The sequence below is a fragment of the Raphanus sativus genome, chromosome 1, assembly GCF_000801105.2.
Source record: "Raphanus sativus cultivar WK10039 chromosome 1, ASM80110v3, whole genome shotgun sequence".
In the NCBI taxonomy this organism is placed as follows: Eukaryota; Viridiplantae; Streptophyta; class Magnoliopsida; order Brassicales; family Brassicaceae; genus Raphanus; species Raphanus sativus.
In genome coordinates, this window is record NC_079511.1 from 13,538,162 (window position 1) to 13,556,565 (window position 18,404).

Sequence of the window (18,404 nt, forward strand, 5' to 3'; positions counted from 1 at the left end):
GGCTTGGGGCAATTTGAAGATTTTTAATCAGAAATCATTATTTCTTACAAAAGACAAGACAGCAACCACATTCTTCTATTTTTTTCAACAGGACCTAGAAAGAAAAAAACAGAAGACCGAGTTATTAAGCTTTCCAGAAAAAAACACACTTAATTACGATTTCAAAAAAACAAGAGGGCTGGAAGTACAAATCTCACCAAATAGTTTAAACTAATCCTCAGGACCAAACAGAGACTACTGTGAAAGGATATATCTTTATTCAAAACGTATTTCCTGACTTATTTCGAGTTCGTACATACACTTAGATAAATATCACAGCTCGCTATAAACGTCAACATGCACAATTAAAAAGGAACACATGAACAAAAGGATATTATACATATTAAGCTCTAGACCAATGCTTGACGTTTTCTGTTATGAGTCCATAGTTTTTCCTACCACAAAAACGGCTGTAAAGAAAGCTCAGCACCTACAAAAAAGTTGATCATCAAAACGAGAGAAAGGTCAGGACGAAGTCAAGTGCCAATTGGCAATCAACTAACTAATTAAGACTTCTGGAAAGTGCGATATTAGATAGTAGAGATTAATAGTAGGTTTTCACAATGGCTAACCCACTCAAAAATACTGTACCTTTTATCGCCGTAAACAATCTATTCCTTTTTCACATCGTTTAAATAAATAATTATAAAAATAAAAATAAAAGTAAAAATATCATTAAATATTTATTTTGCGTTTTAAACCTAATGCTTGCAGTTTTAAAAATAATCTTATACTTATTGTTGCTCAACAAATCTTATACTTACTTTCATAATTAAAATATAAAATATTTAAAATAATTATGTATTCATGATTCCTTTTAAAAACTGAGATTTTTGGAATCTAAGAAAACTAAAGAAACAAATATAGTTAAGATATTATACCTATATTGTAAGTACTCATTAAAATTTAAGATATTTATATAGTTGACATTCATTTATCTACACGGCCAACCTGATACATTTCAAACTGTGTTGGTTACGCAATGAAGAGCAGCTGCTTGCTTTGGCTAACACCTTCAAATTTCAGTTAATGTTCTTCCTGCACCCTACCAGAAAAACTGGGAAGAGGTAAAAGAAGATCATCGTTTGCATCAATAGAAAGTAGATGCAAAAGCAATCCATTTGGTGGCTCTTCGACTAATACTCGGAACCAAAACACGGACCTTAGACTCGGACTCATCTTCGGATCCAGACAATATTACAGCGGCGTAGGAAATAAAGAATATATAGTCGTCACAGCTGATCTTGAAAAGGTTATGAAAGAAGAAGATCAAAACGCGAAGGTGAACATGGAAGGAGTCGTAATGTCGTATTGGAAAAAGGATCACTCTTTTTTGCTTAATGGGTACTATGATTGATGACAACGCACATTACATGTTCAACGCCTCAGTCATATGTAAGAATCTACACACATTTATTTTTGCATGTATACAAAAACCCATTTTACAGTTGGCGTTAAGAAAGATTCGTAAATGATATTTTTTCTCATTTTGGCTCTTAATTTCTAAATAACACGACATCTTCCAACATGGTCAATACTATTTATATAGTTATGTCTTTACATGGGGAGGAAGGGGGGGGGAGGTGGAGGTCTTCTGGTGATCTTCTAAAATTCATGGTATGTGGGTAAGAAGAGTGGAAGTATATTGGCTGAATGGTGAACTAAAAAAAAGAGATGTATTTGTAGTGAGAAGATCATGAGCTAAACTTTAGCAAAATCTCAATAAAATTAACATATCAAATTATCGCATTAAATTGTAGCAGTATCTTATGAAATTTAGTTATCCACAACGAATTTGATATTGAATATCATAAAATCAAACAATTTTAACTATAAAAGTTGAAAAAAATAAATAAAAAGAATAACAATTTAATAATAATATTTTTAAAGTATCTAATGTGTCATAGTGATTTTTTAAAAAATTGTTTGAGTCTTATTGGTATAGGTAAACTAAAATAAACATTGAAAAAATAAATAATGATTTTTTTTTATTATAATTAGAAAATAATTTATAAATTAATTATTTAAAATACGTAGATGAAATTGTTGTAAAATATGAACCTTATTGGCATTTTTAGTTAAAAGTAAATTAAAGATTTAAATTAGATTTGTATTATTATTTTATATAAATGAGATGTGTCTAGCCAGTATACATATCTCTCTTTCTAAAATGTAGAATCACTGTATATAATTATTATAAGTATATACATTTCCCTTTGTAAAATGTAGGAACATTGTATCTAATTATTTCAAAATCATCAAATACAATACAAAATGCTATAAAATACTCTAAAATGCTAAATTTATTTTCTTTCAAAATAATTTTTAGGAACATTAATTAATGCAGGAGTAAAAAAAAATATATGCAACTTCGTATGTTAGGCGGATACAATATTTTAGAAGACTATAAAATTAAGTCAAATTTCAGTAGAGCATATATTATCATCGAAGTTGTCAAAAATAATAATATTATCATCGAAATCCGGCGCGTAGCGCCGGGCTCCCCTAGTAAAACATATATAACACGGACTCATTGCACAAATGGAAACTTAAATTATTGTGAAACATTTCACAATAATACACATCATCAACTACACAACGGAAAAAATATACAGTGGAACCTTTTAGTTGGGTTTATCAGGTGAAAGTTCGGATATAAATGTTGGAGATGAATGAGTCTTCATTCTTTGATCGGAGGGAAGAAACCACTGTCATAGCTTTGGAATGATTGTTTCGGTTAACCGTTCGGTTCGTCGAATTGAACCTACCCGAACCGATAATCGATAACATTTGAGATTTATGCCGATCAATTTTGTCTTGATAACCGAAGTGAAATCGAAATGACCAAATTTTGGTTCGGTTCGGTTTTAAATCCCAGCACTAGTTAGAAAATATATTGATTGTCAATAGATAGAAAGCAGAACAATGGACTTAAAGCTTGATTAAGTATTGACCGTTGAGCAGCTACCTGTTAGCTTACATTTCTCCAAGCGCGATCGGTTCTTGACGTTCACCGGTGTCTTGTTGTTGTTAACTCGGGAGTCAAAAGAGTCAAACTTGTGTTTCAAGGTGTGTGTTTCGATCTACCCGGAAATCGAAACACTCGGTTTTGGTATTATTTGGATTAAATGGTTGTTCATAAACAAAACCTTAAACCTCAACCGGTTTCGAAAAAAACCCGTAACGTTAACGGGCCTTTGCCGAAGTTGGATCGTAATATTTACGTTTTTGACATTTCAATCTTTACTGCCTCGAGTTACTTCTCTTTGAGTTGACGAAGTAGTCTTCCACTCTAGTAGTCGGCTTACCAAAAAAAACAGAACATCAACTGCTTACAAGTGATGTTGTCTTGAAGAGCTAGTATTGATGAAACAATGATCAAGACTACTTGCAAGATATGAAAACAAAAGGCCAAAAAGACTACTTTCGAAAAGATGAGACGAGTCAACTCAGTCAAGTTGCCTAGTTTACAAACACCAGGCATTTGGCCGTTACTCAAAAACATAGAGGACCATACCATCAAGCGGATGAGTGATCTCTTGGGGGCATTCAGAAAAGACAACAACAAATTATTGTTTAAAAAGCCAAGCATCTAAATGTGATTACCGATTATCTTCAACCATGTCCACATCCAAAGGAATCAAGATATAGAAGCACCAACAAGAACATACCAAAACAGAAATTTGACTTGACAAAAGGTGTTTTTAAATAATTAAAGGAAAACAGAGTGATAGTACTAGTGATTGAGAGTCTATAAGATATTCAACACAAGGATGCATTGGCTCTCTGTCCTTTTGCCATTTGTTTGCTGCTAGTGGGTAGATTTCTGGTCCGGCCTCAAATCATCATGTCATATATTTGCTGAAACGAAATGGAGCAAAAGTAGTGGTGACATGGTGGGACCAATACACAATTGAGATTGTTTATACCAGAAAGTAAGGTTTTTTTGAAGGTGGTTTTAGTGTTAAAAGACTTGGTTATAAAATTGGAGTGGAGGTTGTAAAAGATAGTAAAGGGAAAGAGTGTGTCTGTGTGTGTGTCCCCAATAGAGTATGATAATTGAGTCTTTATGGAGCCCTGTGCCACACAAACCTTCTTTTCTCACGTGCTTCCAATCACATGTATCAGTATATTTGCCTATTTAGAGTGAAGATCACGAAACTGATAGTGTAATACTATTAAATTTAAAAAAAAAAAATCAAAAAGATTTGGATGAGAGAAAAAGAAAGTGTTCAACTTGGAACTACTTTTCTCAAAGATAAAGTGAACTTCCCCCAAAGCCTATGTTTTTGAAAGGTGTTCCTCCACACCATAGAGAGAGTGTCTGCAGAGACTTTCGTCTTCTTGATGGGTACATCGAACAACTCTCCTTCTCCTCCCACCACCTTCTCCAAATCATTTACCACCCGGTTCTCTTCTCTCTCTAATACATGTCCAATTTTGTTCCTTTTTTGTGACTTATGTTTACTAATGAATTTAAGGATTTTGCAGCATATTCTCCGATGTAGCGGGAGATATAACAATTATCGTCGATGGAGAGCCTTTTCTACTCCACAAGGTTAGTGACTTACAAACACACACATAAGCAAGTTCAACAAAGTTCAATTATTATTATCTATATTATTAAAGTTGAAGTACATTTTGGAGATGTTTGGAAACAAGTATAGTATTCTAAATGAAAATTGTTTGGAAACATGAATAGTAGTATTACATTAATTGTATTTCCATATTTCATTAGCTTAATAATATTATTAATTATATTACCTTAACGTTAATACATATCATTAATTATATTACCATAATAATAATAGTGTAGATTTTTATTTATTAGTTAATCAATATAGATTTTGTGCCAATTATAAAATCAAAAATGTAAATAACTAAGTTTTATATATGGTTAAATGTTTGATTTAGTAAAAAAAAATTATTTTAGTTTCAACGGTGGAAAATAACGTAATCAAAAACATTATTCAAAGCCATGTTTTATGAATAAAATAATAACTTAAATAAATAAAAAAATTGTTACATTTATTGTCACTTAATTTTTCATTTAATATAATTATTTTACTAAATAAACAGTCTTTTATCAGTTTATAAAATCAGTTAGGCATGAGCATCTATACTATTAAAGCATAATACTTCTTATGGATATTGTCTTGACTTTTCCAATTAATTACCAATATTGTATGTACCTTTTCGTCTGCAGTATTTGCAACCAATAAAAAGTCATTATTTTGCAATTACGTTAAAGAGTATTTAATAATTCAGTTCTTACCATTTTTAAAAAAAAATTGTTTCTTAAATATTTACGCCATAGCTTTCCAAAAATCTTTCATGTTATTAATTATTTGAAAGCATTTATTAAATGAAACTTTAAAATAAAATCAAGTTGAAATAACAAATGATTAAATCAACAAAATCATAATACGGGTCTAGATTATCTCAACTTCTTAAAAAAATAGTTAAATTTGTAATAATAACTAAAACACATAAACTAAATTTAATAAAATTATAGAAAATGTTTTAAAACACACAAATAATTTTTTCAATACAGAGAGTGTTGAAGATATAAAATATTTTATTTAAATTAAAAAAAATCAGTGTAAAATAAGTTTAACTTCGGTTCAATAAATAAAATTATTTTAGTTTCAACCGGTGGAAAATAACGTAATCAAAAAAATTATTCAAAGCCATGTTTTTATGAATAAAATAATAACTTAAATAAAAATAGAAATGTGTTACATTTATTGTCACTTAATTTTTCATTTAATATAATTATTTTACAAAATAAACAGTCTTTTTATCAATTTATAAAATCAGTTAGGCATAAGCATCTATAATATTAAAGCATAATACTTCTTATGAATATGGTCCTAACTTTTCCAATTAATTACAAATATTGTATGTACTTTTTTGCCGTCAGTATTTGCAACCAATAAAAAATCATTATTTTTCAATTATATTAAATAGTATTTAATAATTCAGTTCTTACCATTTTAAAAATTTTTGTTTCTTAAATATTTACGCCATATTTTTTTAAAAAATCTTTCACGTTATTAATTATTTGAAAGCATTTAATAAGTGAAACCTCAAAATAAAATCAAATTGAAATAACAGATGATTAAATCAACAAAATCATAATACTGATCTGAATTATCTCAACTTTTTGAAAAATAGTTTCATTGAAAATAAAAACTAAATCATATAAACTAAATTTAATAAAATTAAAGAAAATATTTTGAAATGCACAAATAAATTTTTCAATACAGAGAGAGTGGAAGATATAAAATATTTTATTTAAATTAAAAAAAATCAGTGTAAAATAAGTTGAACTTCGGGTTCAATAAATAAAATCATATTACGGATTAGAATTATCTAGAGTCTTTAAATATTTAGTCATATTTAAAATAACAAAAATAAGTCATAAATTTTTAAAATATATAATTTATCAAAAATCATAATTTTTATTACATAAATAATTTTTCCAACAAAAAATATACCCGCCCTTTTTGTTATTATTAAGGGCGGGTCAAAATCTAGTTATTATTAAATTAATGGTAACTTTCAATATTGCAGTTTCCTCTGGTGGCTCGGTGTGGAAAGATCAGGAAGTTGGTGGCAGCGGAGATGAAAGACTCTTCAAGAGCCCTCTCCCATACAGACCTCCCAGACTTCCCAGGCGGGTCTGACACCTTCGAGCTCGCCATGAAGTTCTGCTACGGCATCAACTTCGAGATCACCGTCTCCAACGTGGCCTCTCTCCGCTGCGCAGCCGGTTACCTCGAGATGACGGAGGACCACAAAGAAGACAACCTCGTCTCACGGACCGAGACTTACCTCGAGCAGGTCGTGTTTCGAAGCCTGGAGAAGTCGGTGGAAGTCCTCTCTTCCTGCGAGTTGCTTCACCCTCACGCCGAAGCTTCCCACGTCCCTGAGAGATGCGTCGAGGCTATAGCTATGAATGCATGCAGAGAACAGTTAGTGCTGGGGCTATCACGTCTTAACAGAGCCAGCCAGAGAGGAGGAGACTCTCCAGCTAGCTCTCCAGAGTGGTGGATCCAAGACCTCTCTGCTCTAAGAATAGACTATTACGCACGTGTTGTCTCCGCGATGGCGAGAACAGGGTTGCGGTCCGAGAGTATCATCACTTCTTTGATTCATTACTCTCAAGAGTCTTTGAAAGGCATCAGAAACCGACAGGAACGGACCAAGCTCGACTCAGGAACTATCGAGAACGAGCAGAGGAGCGTCGTTGAAGCTATCGTTAGCCTTTTCCCAAACGACAAAGTCCCTCTGAGTTTCCTCTTTGGGATGTTGAGGGTTGGGGTTACTATAAACGTTTCCGACTCTTGCAGGGTTGAGCTCGAGATGAGAATCGCTCAGCAGCTGGAGAGAGTCTCCCTCGATGATCTGCTCATACCTGTCGTCCAAGACGGAGACTCCATGTACGATGTGGACACGGTGCATAGGATACTAGTCTGTTTCTTGAAGAGGGTAGAGGACGAAGAACGTAACGAAGATGACAACGAGACAGAGACTGAGATTGATTCCACGTGTCACAGCTCGTTACTTAAAGTGGGGTTGATCGTAGATGCGTACTTGGCAGAGATCGCACCGGATCCGTTCCTGAGTCTAAACAAGTTTAGGGATTTGATAGAGATTTTGCCGGATTACGTGCGCGTCACGCATGATGGGCTCTACAGAGCTATTGATATGTTTCTTAAGGTAAAGTAGTCTTGAATACTCCCTTCATTTCGATTTAATTGTTGTTGTATGAAAAAATTTTCATTTCGAAACAAGTGTGTTTTAGAGTTTCAATGCAAAAATTATTAAAAAGATTTTCTATTTTATTTTTCGATTGATTGAAATATGGTTAGGTGTATAGGTAATTGTGTTTTCGGAGGAAGTATCTTTTTATTTTCCAAGATTCTCGTATTGATGTTTTTGTAATGATACAATGTTTTAGGGGCATCCGTTGCTGACCGAACAAGAATGCAAAAGTCTATGCAAATTCGTAGACACGAAGAAACTTACACGGGAAGCATGCAACCACGCGGCTCAGAACGACCGGTTACCGGTGCAGATGGTTGTTCGAGTGCTCTACTCGGAACAGCTGCGTCTTAAGAACATTGTTTCAGGAGAGTCAGGGGAAGAAGGGATGATGCTGTCGTCTCAGAAACTCAGCAGCGGGGTCCCGAGTGGAGCAACGTCTCCGAGGGACACTTATGCATCGTTGAGGAGGGAGAACAGAGAGTTGAAGCTTGAGATCTCGAGGGTGAGAGTGAGGCTTAGCGAGTTAGAGAAGGATCAGGTTCTGATGAAACAAGGGATGATGGAGAAGTCAGGTCATGGTGGAACGTTGCTGACTTCACTTTCCAAGGGGATTGGGAGGATGTCGATATTTGGTGGTGGAGATAGAGAAGAGAAGCGGCGCAAGGCTAACCGCAAAACAAGGTCCAGGTTGAAGGGCAAGACCGTTAGTAACCGAACAGAGTCTATGTTTTAATAGCTAGGGAACACTTACTATTATGTATTCTTAACAAAGTCTATGGCTACTTCTGTATTCTTAAAAAAAAAAAAAAGTCTATGGCTACTTCTGAGTGTATATCTCGTAAACAAATCTTGCAATGTGATTTCTTAAATAAAATTTCTAGAAGTTGACATGAAAATGGCATTATTAGAAGTTTATTCTCTTCGTCAAGATGAAAATAATTAGATATGTTAAAAAAAAAGTGATGATCCTTTTGAATGTCATTTATTAAGGGGCTTAAGCAAGCTTGGTTTGGTAGTATCATGCTCTTGAGATTTCAGGAGCTCCAACGAGGCGTGTCCGGATCTGTGGAGATGAAAAGAACTGATTAATTTGAGAGTTCTTTTAAGTATGATGAGAAAAAAAAAGAAGAAGATTCCAAACCTGGGGAAGCTTCTGTCTGAAGGCAACGTCTAGACGTGCGTCTAAAGTGTTCTCGCAGACAATCTTTCCATCTTGAGAAGCCAGCACCACCCCGCCCGAGCTTCACCATCAAGACACCATCATTGTCGGTATAGATGAATATTACGTGAGCAAACAAGAAAGAGATGTTTACCAGTGAGGGTCATGGGAGTCAGGGAGCTTAGGGTTAGGAGGTGGAGGGAGGAACACTTTTTCGTCAATTGTGATCTTAGGAGACCCGACTTTGGCTTTGTCTGCATACTGTCTCTTAGCATCGTCAATGATGGATTCAACAACCCTCTTGTCCATCTCTCTGCATCTCAGCAGCACTGATGGCTCTTTCAGCCGCAGCAAACTCTACGTGCATGCACAGTGATAACTATTAAGGACTAGTTGACAAGGATAGTAAATATATATAGAAAGATAAATCAAAATACCTCAACGATGAGAGCCTTGAGAAGTTTCTTGTATGCGTTCTTGTCGTTGGAAACACGAAGGAGATCCTTAGCCGCAGAGTCTTTCATGGAGGTGACAACGTCATCTTGTGCTTGAAGGTACTTAATCCTACTTGCATTCAGCTGCGTCGAGTAGTCGCTGAAGAGAGAAATGGAATCAGTTTGATGCCTGAGAGTAAGGAGATGAATATGGGATGAACAAAGAAGAAGAAGAAGCTCTCACATGCGCTTGCGGATATCGACCTGCTTGAGCTTGCGGTCATAATCTTGACGGAGCTTACGCTTGGCATTTTCAAGAAGCTGAAGTTTCTCTATGTTGAATTCCTCCTCAGCAGAGATTGAGATCTCGTTAGCTTTCTCGTCAGCCTCTTGCCGGATGAACCGGACCATCTGTTGTATCTGCTTTGACACATCTGCGTCGTTCATATCTCTTTCTCGCACACACAAACAAAAACAATCACAAACTTCCTTCTCAAACGCACTTTTATAACTCTTGAGAGAGGAGGAGGAGCTAGACCCACTTTTTAGTGCTAAAACTTCGTTTTCATGGACCATTGACTCTTTCTTTATATCAAATCACTACTATTTTTGGAATCAAAGATTGTGAAGTAGTCTTGTTTAGAAAAAGAAGAAGTGATAAGTTCGACAGAGTCCAATAACATATTATTTATTTGGTTTTTACTCTTCATGAAAAAAATATTAATAAACAGGCTGTTTTGGTGAGTATAACTCCATTCTTATCTAGCTAATGCTTTAAACTATTGGGTGAAGAAACCTAAACTACTCATATTGCCTTTATCGTTAGCAGAGAGATTTTTCAAAAAGCTTGGATCATGCCATTACAGATATTTTTTTTTATTGCTTAAGATTTTACTCTTGTCCCCTGGTGGCTGTCCTTAGCACAATCAGTGCCTATAAAACATCTTCCATTATAAACTAGCAAAAATTATATGCAACAACAATTGTTATAGATCTCATTGAAAAATGAAATAAATTGTAGACCACTGAAGAAACCAAAAACCCAGCAACATAAGAATATAAAACATAACCATAAGAATAACTAACTTTCTCATGTGATTGCATACTGTAACAAAACTAGATAAAAGTAAAATGATGTAAAAGGTGAAATTTAGCTCATTAAAAACCTCAAAAGATGTTTAATAGTTTTAATGATTCTGAGACATAAGTTGTTAAACTTTCAAGTTGTTAAATGTAATTGAGTTGCTACAGTTATTGATTATAGCTTTCTTCATGCTTCTCACGAGACATCCCACTTACCAGGTTTTAGCCACCAGAGTTAATAAGGTTGATTTTCCCTATAACTCTAAACAAACAAAATCGTCATACATATTGTTATAGCGACCACTAAGATATTGAAGCAAACCAAAGTCGAATTATTTTCTTAAACACAAAAGACACTATAATCTCTTTCTTAAATCCAGATTCATAAGATAAAAAGAAGAAAATATGACTTAGAACAAAAGATAGTGCTTATGAGCCTGCGAGAGATAGAAAATCACAATTTCGATTTCGACGGAGGAAGACGAAGGAAGAGATGGATAAAAATGATGGCTGATGGAGAGACGGAGGAAGACTATTCAAAGTCAAAAAAAAATTAAATCCTAATTTTTTTTTGATGATTTTAAGAGTGTGCTAACCATATCTTTAACATTAATATATAGGGGTGAAGATCTACTTTCCCCATGAAAATTAATATGTATTATCAAACCATCATCAACCTTGTTTCAAACTCCTACATAACTAAAAGTTACAAACTTATTTCTATTCGAATTTAAAGTTACAAACATATTTCTTCTTGAATCGACAGTTCAAAACTTAATTACCCATATATCATTGTTCCAACCGATTTACTATTAAACAAACTAGGTAAGGAACTCGTGATTAAACTCTTTTTATAAAAATAAGTATATTACATTTTTAACTTATATTTTATATAAAATTGCTTACTTTTGTTTTTCAAGAAGTGCAAGTTTCACAATGTAAATTGCATCATTTACATATATAATGCGAATTTATATTTATTTTATAATTTTGGATTACAATTTAAACAAAGATATATTCATGAAGACTTTGCAAACCAAATTGGTAATTTCCATGTGGACTACAAACGACTGTAATATATATATTTATGGGTTGTAATATCTTTTTTGGTGTGGGTTTTGGTCTGATTTGGTTTGGTTTTGTTTATTCGTAATTTCAAAATAACTTACCCTGAACTAATAGTAAAATAAAGATATATTAGTTGGTATATATATATATATATATATATATATATATATATATATATATATATATATATTATTTTTTTTAAATGAAGGAAAAGACAACTCTTTATAAAAAATATGCAGTTTAAGGATAAAAAATGCATCTTAGACATTGCGGCAAATTTTTAAACTCTATGCACAATTTTTAGGATGAAAAAAACATCATTATGAAAATACTCATCCTTAAACATTTTGTGAATTCCTATTATTAATAGTTATATTTAAAATATATAATTGTTCTGGTACCATACTGTTGATCATATTTTCATCAAACTTAATTTCTGAAAAAATAGTTGGTATAAATAGAAATTAGAAAATAAAAGAATAACATCCATAAAATTTTAAGAAAATTTAAAGATGAAAAACACATTCATAGACATATTTAATAATAATAGTAAAAATAATATAGAGAAAGAAAGGAGAGATTGTATTTTTCATACCTATGAATCGATATATAATAATTGTAATTGGAAACCACTTCAGTATTTTTCCTCTAATGGTAAGAATCGGTCCTTGAAGATATAGAGACCTCTATTTCCTCTTTATTTTGATTACCACTTGATAATAAATAAACTAAAAACTTTAGCTTTAACCAACACTAGAAAGAAAAAAGAAGCGACTTCGTCTCTCTCGTAAAGCCTCAGCCGTCAAGTTTCAGATCTCCGTCGACCGGCGCGTGGTGGCTCCGATAGCGCCACCGCCGGTCTCCTTTTCTTCTGTTCTCTGTCTTCTGTAAGTCTTATTGGTAGTTTCGTGTCTCTTCACCTCGGTTCTCTCAACGCTTTTGTTAGAAGGTTCGATCTGGTTTGGAGGAAAGATCTGTCTTCTTGGTGGATTCTCGATACTCGAACTAGGTTGGAGGTTCCGCAGGTTGAGGTCTTGCTAGGTTCTGTGCGGTGGTTGCGGGATTGAGGTTAGGGTTCCGACGCCGGAATTTGGGGATCTCGTTCTGTTTTCGAACATCTCCCGTTTGTTCCTTCTCTCAAAGTGTTGAGTTTGGTGAAGCTAGTTCTTTAGGTTGGCTGTGTTGAGGTCTCTTGTATGAGGATCCTTGTTTCGGGATCAAGTTTTGGTGTTTCTATATGGTTAGCTTGGATTGCTTCTTTGGGTTCGAATCTGTTTTCTGGTGCGCGGTGGCAAGTTATAGCCGGCTCTGATGTGGGTGTTTAATTCTTCCATCGAACCTAGTCAAGCGACTTTCAAGCGTTTCATTGGTGATTCATCAAGCTTGTATCTCATCCTTGGTTTCTCGGAGTTGAAGGTGTGTTAGAGGGTCGTAGTGTGCTGGAGTGTGTTTGGTTTGGTGACTTAGTAGGATGGAGCTCTTGCTAGGGCCATCGGTTGGAAATTATCTGCTGTGGTCTTTGAGCGGTCTGTCTCTTCTTTCATCATTGGTTCTGATCCTATAATTTCAGTCTATGAAGCATCGAAGCGGGGAAGTTATACAGTTCTTTGGTTTGCAACCGACGGGTTTCTCCGGATTTCTTGGTAAGGAGCTGTGGAGCTTATGCTCAATCGCGACGGTCTTGGAGTAGTCGATCGCCAAAAGCGTAAGTTTCTCTTCGTTTGGCTGCTCGAGTTGATGGCTTGTTCTATGGTGGCTTCTCTGGTTGAAGAAGTGGTAAGTGTATTGGTTACTGGTTTGGTTTCTAAAGGAATGGTTCTAAGAGATAAGCTCAACTCTAATAAGATAGGCCAGCTTCGCTTTCCTTCTCAATCCTGCTTCCGGCTTCGATATGCTTTCTTGTTCTTGAAGTTTATGCTTAACCTCCAGTATGTTTTAGACTCTTTTTCTCTCTTTCGTTCTCTTAAGTTTGTGAAATCAGTTTTAGTTTCATCGTTTGTCTCCGGGTGTATCTTGTTTCACGCCGGCTTGTGGTTCCGGAAAGGTGTTATACCTTTGCCGGCTTTGTATAAGTACTGGTGCTAATCCTCTTTTAATCTAATAGATGACAAAAAAAAAAAACTTTAGCTTTAACTGACCAAAGAGAAATAGTATAAGACTTAAAAGATATAATTATTAATATGTTTAATTTTGTAAATATATTAACTTAAAAGTTACCCAACAAATTAACTAACCAAATTATTTTTAGATAACTTTTAAGATTCTTTAAAAATGAATATAAAAATAAATATAAAAATGAACGAAAGACAACTTCTGAGAAATAAATACAATTTTTCATATCGTTTATATGTATTTCTCCAAATGTCTTTGATGATCTTTGAATAATTACATCTTTCTCTTTTCTAGTATATTTGTGATTGCTGTGATTTTCTGGTTTTCTTTGTTATTATTGTGTTTGTGATTTGTCATTGCATACAATTTCTTATATAGGAGACTAAATATTGCAAGAATTGACAGTTAAATATTGCAAATGATACATATTATAAACTTTTTATTGAGATAGAAACTATTATTCTTCAGTTTGTTCGTTATGCATGCGATTATTTTTCATTTTGTCTGTAGTATGTGTTTTTTTTAAGCATCATGTAAATCGGTATTGCGGAATGTGGATGCTTGAAAATGACTTGTTTGTGTTTGTTTCATGATGGTATTTCTGATGAATTAAATTGTGTTAGCTGAAAAATATCATCTTCTTTTCTGGTTTGATGCATTAGGTTTCTTTGTTGTTGCATTAGTATACTTGGCATGTATAAACTGCATCTTGCATAATCTATGGAAATGTCATAGCTATGCCATAAATGTTTTTCAGGATTCCAAGATTATTAGAAGAACATCTCTCCAATATGTGGTTCATTTGCTTCCATTTTGAGCAATGAATATGTGTATATGTCCAATATATCAATAGGGTATATTCCTTTGTAAAAACATAGTTGTTTTGGTAGGCTATAGTCACTGTGATTTTAGATGGAACATGATCAGTTTGACAACTATTGAACCTTTTCTTACTAGTTACATCGTAGAGATTAGTTGGGATGGTGTGTTTAACATGTTCATGACTGAAACTTTGATCTCTGGATTAATTGGATCGAATCTTTAGTATTATCTTATTATTACATGTGTGTATTATTTAGGCATAATACATCACTTATTTATATTAAGAACCTAAAATGAATCTCATAGACAAGTATGACTAAGGGATCATTTGACTATGATGAAGTTACTGCTGCTTAACCAAGAACTCCTATTGATGTCCTCAGTATGATATCATCACCTTGTTTTTTATTTCAATCTGATTTGTACTTGTCTCTACCGCTTCGTTATTTATTGTCGTTGTAATATTTTTTTTTGGTTTTAAGGTTTGATTGGAAAAAATATCCCTCTTGCTTTTATAATATCTTGAGTTAGTACTTACTCCTGAAACATGTAACCTAATCCAAAGAGGGGTAATTTCCTGTTAAAGTTATATTTTTTTTGTGAACTGTAAAAATGATTAAGATTTTCGAAACCAAACAATAAGAGTCAATTCAAATGGTATGCAAAGAAGACTTTTACTACCTCCCTCGCCCTTCCAAAAAAGGTTATGACTTCTTGATAAACAGATAAATATTGGATACACCATTTCGATTTGTGACTGAAGTTTCTAAAATTGTTCTGGAAAATAATAAGATTTTTGAAATTACATGGTTAGCTTTAAAACAAAAACAAGAAGCTATTCGTAAACTTGGGTCATTCTGAATCTTTTATATAAAGGTGGGCTTTAGACCTTTAGTATCCTAAATTGGCTTTATTCCAATCCTCTCAAAATACTATTGTAACTGGCTTCTGTTCATTTGATTTACGTTTCTCTAATCCAGCCATTAGAGATTTTGGAAATGATACACTTTTTGCAGCTTCATATTGGGAATAAAACCATTTCTTTCTTTGAAAAGAATGTAAAGATCTCAACAATAAACACGACAAAATTTTTCATGCAGTTTATCCGAGATTATAGTCAGAGGTAGAGCCACTCACAAAAGGATGCGACACATGTCACATACTAGGTAATATAATTGTTTGCGAAACTGAGAGCATTATTATCGCGGTCTTTAACGACCGTCTTTTAGTATTATTGAAATTAAAAGAAAATGAAAATTAGATGAAATACGAAAGAACGTTTCTTATTTCGAGACCACAAGAGACGTATTCAGGAACACGTGTTGTCCTTTGGGCGTTCATCTCTTTCATCTCTCTTTTTTCCAAGTTGATTGCAGTTCTTCTTCCTTCAAGGGTTTTGTTCTCACTCGTCTCTCTTCTCTCACTCTACTCTCGCTCTTTGTGATGACGACGAGATCTGATTCCGTTGACTGTCTTGTGCAAGACCCGCTAACCTCCTCAGAGAAAGCTTCGATTTCTAGAGAAGATTCGTCTGAAGACTCGATAAAGGTCGTTTCTTTACATGAGAAAGAAGCCCAGGCGATGATGGATGTGGATTGTCCCGGAGTCTTTTCTGTATCCGAAGCTAGCTCCTCGTTTCTTGATGAGGATAAGGTTGAGCTGAAACAGATCAAGGAAACGTCTGCTGAACAAGATGATGTGCACAAGGGAGACTGATGGGTCTGTTGTTGTTTGTATCTCTGAGAAGAAGGGACAAGATGATTCCACCGATGTTGAGAGACTTCTGGAGGCTGAGAAGAGAAGACTGTTGGCTGAGATCGAAACGGGAACTATCTTCAGGAAGAAGGAAGATGTTGTGGAGACGCTCGGAAAGAACGGAATGGATCTAAAGTGGAGCGAGTGAGAGTCAAGGACAACACTTTTGTTGGGATCAGGACTATGAAGATTGATATGGTTGATGACACTGTGTTGCTCAACGTTGTTCCTTTCTGCAAGAAAGATAAAGATCATCATCCGAAGAGGTCAGGAGCTGCACACAGTGATGCTGCAGCGTTTACAATCAAAACGATTGATGATTCTAGAACACTGAACAAGACATTGTACCTTAAGGCTGCCTGGAAACGTATGTTCGATGAATGATCTTGTTGAGCTATGGGAAAGGAATATTGAGAAGAAGCTTGAGAAAACTTGTGTTACTGAAAGTAAACTTCTCGAGAAGATCAGAGGTCTGTCAAAAAACATTTACATTTAAAGTTTTTATTTTACTTAGCTCTCATTAGCTTTCTGTTTTTTATATGATGCAGAGACTCCATACCCGAGTGACATGGAGATGGTCTTCATATACTCTGTTTTTATCGAAGGACATCACTCGTACTTTGACATTGATGAGTCTTCTGGTGGAGTAAATGGTACTGATAGTTGCAGGTGGAATTAGGAACAATGGAACAAGTACACGCAAGACTTGTCACTGCCTCACCATGCCAACAAGCAGTGCAGGTCAGTTTGCCATTGGTTCTGACCTGTGGTCTTGTTTTCTTCTTGTTTAGCACATGTATATTGTATTGTTGTAGTTACGTTGAAAGTGTATTCACAAGTCGTTGTTCTTCCTTTTCAAGTTGTTTCTTCTTTCTCAAGTTATTTCAATTTTTTCTAAGAAACTTTATTTAAGAAACTTGCAATGGAGGACAACAATTTAGGTGTCTCTTAACTAAAGTTTTCAACACAAATTTATTACTAAATAAATGATTAAGAGACTCTGATGGGTTTTAGGGATAAAGATGCTCTGAGTACACATTGAACGACTTGGCTCTTTCGGCTAATTCATGCCTTTGTTGCCTCACCAGTCCACGTTCGAATCTCTCTTTATCCCCTTATGTACTCTTTTTTCAAAATTTTAAAACTCTTTTAATCAGTTGACAAAAAAACTCTTTTAATCACTCTCACAAATATTTTTCTTTTTTTTTTGGTTTTGTGGTACCTAATCTATTTCGTTTTCTAATTGTTTTTCTTTTTTTTCTTTAGTATTAATTTATTTCAAAAATATATAATTAATTTAAAATTCACTCAAATAATTATTTTTATTAAGTTTGTTTTTAACAATTAAAACTAAATTAAAATACTTTTAATTAGTAACAAAAAATTATTCCCTCTGTTTTTATGTCACCTAAACTATATTTCATTTTTACCTTTGTTTTTAGTCTTTCAAATTTTTAAAAACATTTTAATCACTTTGTCACAAAATATTTTTCTATCACCTTCGTTTTTGTGTAACCTAAACTATTTTTATATAATTTGTTTCTTTTATTTAGTATTTGTTTCTTCAAAATATACAATTATTTAAAATTTACTCACACAATTTTTATTATTTTTTATCAATTAGAATAAAATAAGAATAATTGTTTTATACTGAATTAATATGTGCAGTGTATTATTTATTAAAATTGCTTAAACTGGATATTACATTATAGAACTTGTTTAGTTATTATTGATTCTTTTAAAAATAAGATATAATTTTTATAAGAAGTAATGTAAATATTCTAAAACATAATGATCTTTAAAAAAAATATAATTTAATTTATTATAATATATTTAATATTTATATAAATGCCCATGTTATATCATTTTCTAGATCCACCCATGTTTGTAATATAAAAACCATTTTAATATTATCGTACAAATTTACTGTTACTAATAAAAATAACTGTAACATTACTACATTAGCCCTTAAAATGTTGTCGCTTAAAAATCTAAACTAGATCTTGACCCGTGCGACTGCACGGGTATTTATTTTCTGTTTTTAATTTTTTTGTATTAAATAATGTATTTGTAATATTTGATAATAAATTTATATCGAAAACTAATTTTTGCAGTTATAACAAAAATTAAAATTAAAATTTTAATAAAATATTCTTATA

The 18,404-nt window shown here is 33.4% G+C and overlaps 2 protein-coding genes and 1 long non-coding RNA gene across 4 annotated transcripts; 2 read left to right on the top strand and 1 right to left on the bottom strand.

Moving 5' to 3' along the window:
* The first annotated feature begins 4,198 nt into the window (after positions 1 to 4,198).
* On the top strand, positions 4,199 to 8,706 carry LOC108830198 (BTB/POZ domain-containing protein At3g08570). The gene is made up of 4 exons (XM_018603821.2): positions 4,199 to 4,448; positions 4,531 to 4,597; positions 6,616 to 7,764; positions 8,006 to 8,706. Exons 1-4 carry the CDS (start codon positions 4,387 to 4,389, stop codon positions 8,543 to 8,545), a joined length of 1,818 nt encoding a protein of 605 aa, XP_018459323.2. The 5' UTR covers positions 4,199 to 4,386; the 3' UTR covers positions 8,546 to 8,706.
* Positions 8,707 to 8,830: 124 nt separating this feature from the next.
* On the bottom strand, positions 8,831 to 10,398 carry LOC108830277 (V-type proton ATPase subunit E2). Its single transcript, XM_018603908.2, has 5 exons — positions 9,650 to 10,398; positions 9,409 to 9,565; positions 9,126 to 9,328; positions 8,954 to 9,053; positions 8,831 to 8,875 (listed from the first exon to the last, which is right to left on the bottom strand). The coding sequence occupies exons 1-5, from the start codon at positions 9,979 to 9,981 to the stop codon at positions 8,831 to 8,833; spliced, it is 837 nt and encodes a 278-aa protein (XP_018459410.2). The 5' UTR covers positions 9,982 to 10,398.
* A 5,168-nt stretch (positions 10,399 to 15,566) lies between these two features.
* Positions 15,567 to 17,127, top strand: LOC130495026 (uncharacterized). Of its 2 annotated transcripts, XR_008934276.1 has the most exons (3): positions 15,567 to 15,656; positions 15,867 to 16,715; positions 16,794 to 17,127. It is a non-coding gene; the product is annotated as an uncharacterized LOC130495026 (long non-coding RNA). The 2 variants fall into 2 exon arrangements; XR_008934275.1 differs by lacking the exon at positions 15,567 to 15,656 and having other exon boundaries at positions 15,667 to 16,715.
* Positions 17,128 to 18,404: the final 1,277 nt, after the last annotated feature.